The 6,234-nt window shown below is 32.6% G+C and overlaps 1 protein-coding gene across 1 annotated transcript; it reads left to right on the top strand.

Annotated features, from left to right (window-relative positions):
* The first annotated feature begins 152 nt into the window (after positions 1 to 152).
* Positions 153 to 5,681, top strand: LOC105571190. The gene is made up of 3 exons (XM_012028664.1): positions 153 to 1,471; positions 2,344 to 2,578; positions 5,197 to 5,681. The coding sequence occupies exons 2-3, from the start codon at positions 2,366 to 2,368 to the stop codon at positions 5,395 to 5,397; spliced, it is 414 nt and encodes a 137-aa protein (XP_011884054.1). The 5' UTR covers positions 153 to 1,471; positions 2,344 to 2,365; the 3' UTR covers positions 5,398 to 5,681.
* The last annotated feature ends 553 nt before the right edge of the window (positions 5,682 to 6,234 follow it).

The raw sequence follows: 6,234 nt of genomic DNA, 5'->3' as shown, positions 1-6,234 counted from the left end.
CCTTTATGTGACCTTCAAATAATTCTTCAAGGTCAAACCAATGGTACCGTCTTATGGCCCCCTCGAAACCATACAACTTTTGTCTGAAACATTTTTCTCCATCTGGCTTACCTGACGAAATATTTCCGATTGTCGATTAAAATGGACCTGTATATGTATGCGTATACATATGTATATGTATACGCTATTAACGCTCTATATGCTACGTCGCTGGTTACAAATATCTCATATTCTTTGTTTAGTAGTATGAATTAAACCATCCGCTATTTCGTTTGCGTCTCAATGTGGATCTGTGTAATTAAATCTCTTTTTCGAATCTATTTCGCAGAAAGAAGAGCTCCTGCTATCTGCACTGATCTTGTTTCGGACATAAATAAGACTTGACCCCACTTCAAGGGTTATCCAGTAGAGAGTTAATGCAATGTTCAGTAATAAAGGTATTTAGTAGATATGTAACTTTGCATTTAAAAAATTTATCGCTGATACAAATAGTTTACACGTGAGGATTAAACAGTTACGAGGTACTTTTGACTGTTTACACTTATTTTTCTTATTGTAATGTGTCTATCTTGATACTAAAATAGAATACTTAAGTAATAAGTATATCTCATCTTCAATGCGGTTGTATATGCGGTATATACATGAAAACTAACAGATGTTTCGAAATGTTTCGAAATAGAGAGCTGGTTAAGGTCCGAACACGCGATAAAACTTCAGCAGCAAAACTTTAACTTAAAGTAATGACCAATGAAAGTCAAGAACGTAAGCAGCAATTTTGTAACCTAAGCAATGCTACAAATTCCAATTAATTGAAATTCGGAATTCTTAAGTTTTACTGCTTAAGTAGTTCCGTGTGTTTCTAATTTTAGTCTTATAAAGATACAGTGAAGGTGCAGCAATATCGAGATTCACCAATTAGCATTCTGGAACCAGTTTCCGTAGCATTGAATTTCACTGTAATTTCATGGAACTGTAAGAAGAATACTTTAGATTATTTCGCAAGAGTATCTGAAAGAAATGTTTCAGAAAATAATAAATATAAATAAATAAATAAATAAAAGTATAATAGTGAAAGAGAATATATTGAAGTATATAATTCAAAACACTTAAAGCACAATGTAACTATTGATAAGAAAATGTAGTTTCTTCAAAAAAGTAAAAAATAAAAGATAATATTGTTAATTATTATGACAGTAAAAAGATATAATAAGGTGGAATAACAAAGCAAAAGCGGACAATTATACATGAGAATCCCGTCGATTCTCACAACTGAGAAATTCGAAATAAAACGATGAATGTACTCGTCATAACCGGTTTTACAACTGTTGAATAATCGAAGTGAAAAGAGAATATTTACTCATAGCGAGTGTGAAAGATTCACGGCAGATGTCTGGTTTCTGTACGGAATAGTGCTCCTTTTAAATGTAATCGACTGAAGCAATGAGTGATTAAAGTGATTCCTCCTAAACACGTACGTCATTAAAATTTTTAGTTTTGTCTGTTTAGTACATACATACAAAATATACACTTGCTACTGACTGTATATTTGCTGTATCGCTCGTTAGTGTCATCGCTCATTTACGATTTTAAGCATCCGCTGTTTCGTTTGAGCCTCAATGTGGATCTGCGCAGTAAAATCTTTTCTTTGGAACTATTTCGCATAAAGATATTTCTGCACGAAGCTGATTGTTCAGAAATAACGTTATTGTGTGTTGGAAGAGAAATGTTCACACCAACTGAAAAGTGACTAAAGTTACAAAAGTGTAATTATCTCCTTGTGATACAGAGCATAAAGCACCTCTTGCACTTAAAGCTGTCACAGTCCATGGGAATATTTATGTTATATACAAATTATATGGCTTTTGTGTACAAGTGTTTTACTATTTAGACTAAATCTGAGAACAATATGGTATCATTCAAACTAGATTTAAAAGTCTAACGAAAAATTTATTTCCTTGAACAAGCACGTGTATAAATAACCTATAACTTTTATTTAAACGAATAGACTTCTTTTTATGCTTCCATATTGTTACAACAAAATTTAATATACAAAAGTATATAAATACAAATGAATATGAATACCTATGTATACATCAAGCATATAATCGCACAGATCACGGTAGATTTATAGTATTTCTAAATTTTATTTTATAAAAAATTATTTTTTTTAGTTTTTTGGCAATTGCCTATGAACTTATATTCTAGACGGAAAGAATCGATAAATCTAACGTTAATCACACTTTGATCAATAGCAATTTCTTTGAAATTTTATTATAATAGATTAAGAAGAATTCGTAAACATTGTGATTTCCAAAGGATTTAGGAAATGTGAATTTTTATTAGCTTTTTAACGGAGCCTCACAAGATGGTTAAGATTTGTATCTTATTCGTGTTACTGCCGCACCTGTTTTATACCATGGTACATAGTACAACTTCGTGTTCGGAATACCTCACATACACGATCGATCCCGACACACGCAAGATATTCGGACGGATCGAAATTCTACCACCAAAATGCCCACCAGAAAATGAGGAAATTTATTTAAAAGTAGCCTTAAACGCTACCGCTGATTCGATAGTAAGTAAACCTTTTAATATAGTATTATTAAGAATGCGGGTGATTTCTAATGATTTTAGCACATTGAACTGAAACCTTAAAATAAAATTTAGCTAATCAGAATCGTTAGTTTTTGTAATTAGTAATGGTCTTTATAATTAATGCTGTAAAGAAATAACACTGAATTTAGTTTTAAGAGGAGTATAGATTTAAATAATCAAAGTACAATTAAAAAACGTTCTGTTGCAACACGATCTGTTTTCTGTATTATATTGAGATATATGGAATAAGTTTTAATATCTCTAAGCTTTTTTAATATCTAGACATTAATAAGACAAAATAGAAAATATAATTCTCGTAGTTTCAGATATATTATCAGGAATTAATTTAAGAGCTATATTTTTTATTATACTTTATCTGAGTTGTCAATTGTTAATTTTATTCATTAATAAATAGAAATATTTTAATATGTAAACGGACTTGACTGTCACCGCATCATCCATATTGGTCGAAGGCAGAATCAAAACATCCAATTAATAACTACATACATATGTATACAGGGTGGACCATTTTAACCTTTAATGGAGAATAACTCGACCGGTAAGCGAAATAATAAAAAATGTTTCAGACAAAAGTTGTTTGGTTTCGATGGGGTCATAAAATGGTACCATTGGTTTGACCTTGAAGAATTATTTGAAGGTCACATAAAGGTCACACCAATTTTTTTAAATGGCATGCCCTATTTTTATTACATATTCTTGTAGCTGACCTCGAGAGCTTTCCAAAACGCTATAATAAAGTATTCTTTTATTAAGAACCTTTTGAGTTATTAAGGTTTGAAAGTTCCAATATTATGACATAAATTACAAAATATCTTGTAAAATACCAATTTCAAGAATTAAATCGACAATAACTGGCAAATATATTTTAATTAATTACACGACGTTTCGGCCAGTAATACTGGTCCTTCTCAAGTGTTGACCCAAGTGTGATCCAATCGAGATTTTACAAACAGCATCACCATCCCATATATCGGGAATGTTAGCGACGTAATCAAGAAAATTTTACACAACCAACACATTGAGACGCGTTTTTCAGCCTCTAAAAAATTAGATTTGTTGATAAGGAAAGGGAAGGATAGAATTGCTGATCCAAACCGTACTGAATTGGTCTACCAACTTAATTGTGTTGATTGTGATGCAATATATATCGGCCAAACTAAAAGACACATTGTAACGCGCATTAACGAACATCGCAACGACATTAAAAAGCCTGTTGACAACCACTCAGTTGTCAGCAAGCATCGCAACCTTGCTGGACATGAATTCGACTGGTCCAACCCGTTAATCTTACACAAAGAACCACATTTTAAAAAACGCGAAATAGCCAAGATGTTCTATATAAAGAAGTCCCATGATTATACGATCAACCTTCAACAAGACACCGACAATTTAAGCGCTATTTATGATAAGATTGTACGCACGACTTAATCTCTATCCTATATTGTTTTCTTATTTATATAATTTATTTACCTGTCCCCCCCACGTGTTGTGTTTTACGTCCCGACAAATGTCGTTCTCTCTTCGAAATTTAACACCGTCATTATCTTACCAGCCGTTTATAATACCTGACGCTTTTATTAGTTTTTAACCAACGTTATACATATTAATATAGTGATTTTATTCGACCATGCACAAAATTGCATACTTCGACATGTCACCCGTAAGTAACACCACTGTATAAGTATATCTCGCGTACTCGATTTCTGCACCTGCGCTCTAAACCTTGCAGATTTGCTGTCACACTTGGGTCAACACTTGAGAAGGACCAGTATTACTGGCCGAAACGTCGTGTAATTAATTAAAATATATTTGCCAGTTATTGTCGATTTAATTCTTGAAATTGGTTTTTTATTTACTGGCGATCCACCTCTTCAAAATTGATCTTGTAAAATATTCATTTTTTATCATCTTAACTTAATACTTTTTTTAACAGAATATTGATACAAATCAACCGGTGTAAAGAAAACACATAATTTTGTAACAAGTATAATAAAAAAAATTTTTTTGAACAATTTTGTGTTTTCTTTACACCGGTTGATTTGTCTCATTATCCTGTTCAAAAAAGTATTAAGGTAAGACGATAAAAAAATGAATATTTTACAAAATATTTTGTAATTTATGTCAAAATATTGGAACTTTCAAACCTTAATAATTCAAAAAGTTCTTAATAAAAATACTTTATTATAGCGTTTTGGAAAACTCTCGAGGTCAGCTACAAGAATATGTAATAAAAAATAGGGAATGCCGTTTAACAAAATTGTGACCTTTATGTGACCTTCAAATAATTCTTCAAGGTCAAACCAATGGTACCATCTTATGGCCCCCTCGAAACCAAACAACTTTTGTCTTAAACATTTTTTATTATTTCGCTTACCGGTCGAGTTATTCTCCATTAAAGGTTAAAATGGTCCACCCTGTATATTGTACCTTCCTAGTAAAGATTATAATGTTAACTTATGCACTGCATAACGCGATATGCTCACAAAACTCATCTTTTACTTTACTTGTTAATTACATCTAGAATCCTTAGCTATTTAACCACTTATTAGCAATAGCTTAATTATCATTGTGTTCCAGAAAGGGATATTTCGATTGGAATTGGCACGTTCTATAAACGAGTCCATTCAAGCTGTTAAACAAGGCAGATCTTTAGTGTATCACGTTTATTTTCCCTCGGATGACAAGTTTCCGACGTTATCCGCAATATGGATTAACACTCAACAATACTGCCTCGGTCCCAAACGTAAGTACCGTATTTACTTGAAATATAATATATGATGTAAGTGTTACATATGCTCGCGCGAGGAACTAGAAGCGAGAATCCGAGTTGTAATTCTTTCGAGCTGCATAAAGTTAATATTTACCCACAACTGATTTTTAACTACTGTAGCAAAAGTAAACAATAAGCTAAAACTCTCATTTTAAAACAATGAAAGATCCTTTTTATCATACGAGTATACATCATTTTCTATCTTTACGTATAAACGATTTCGCGATCATACATTGTGTATGGAAAATATTTCGGTAATTATGCATAAAAGGGGCCTCCTCTCCGATTTGCTTTATTTTTAAATATGTTGTTGGGGATGTCTTTCCGAGTCATTTCATATATATACAATATATATATATATATATAAGGGCCGGACTCAAATAGTTTCGCAGATACAGGCTGAGAAAGGATACAAATAATAAATATATGGTTTTTCTTCTTTCTTCTTCAGTATAGCTGCTCCACCTCCAAAATCAATCAAATTGGTCTCAATCGATGCGTTTTTTAACGAGGAACAACTTTTTTCTCAGACAAAATCGTCGCTCTGCCCTGCGAAGCGAGATATTAATTGTTAAAGTTGACAACTTTTAGTGTTAGAAAATCTGTCATGCGGAACATACTGTCTCCACGTATATACTTCTGCCGTTGTATTGTTCCACATGGGTTTGCAACTTTCCACGTGAAGCGAGATTCACTCCACACCTCTGACATAGGGTGGGTAGGGTTATTTTTAACGAGGTGATGCCCCCCCGAAGGGGGGGCGGAACATACTGTCTCCACGCATACATTTTTCTACCTACATATAAGTCACTCCCCTCCACCAAATGTAGATGGAAAAATGTATG

The sequence above is a fragment of the Vollenhovia emeryi genome, unplaced genomic scaffold (assembly GCF_000949405.1).
Source record: "Vollenhovia emeryi isolate VEMERY1.0 unplaced genomic scaffold, V.emery_V1.0 DF941056.1, whole genome shotgun sequence".
Taxonomy (NCBI): domain Eukaryota; kingdom Metazoa; phylum Arthropoda; class Insecta; order Hymenoptera; family Formicidae; genus Vollenhovia; species Vollenhovia emeryi.
The sequence above is the reverse complement of the archived record's forward strand: the minus strand, read 5'-3'. Positions and strand labels throughout refer to the sequence as shown.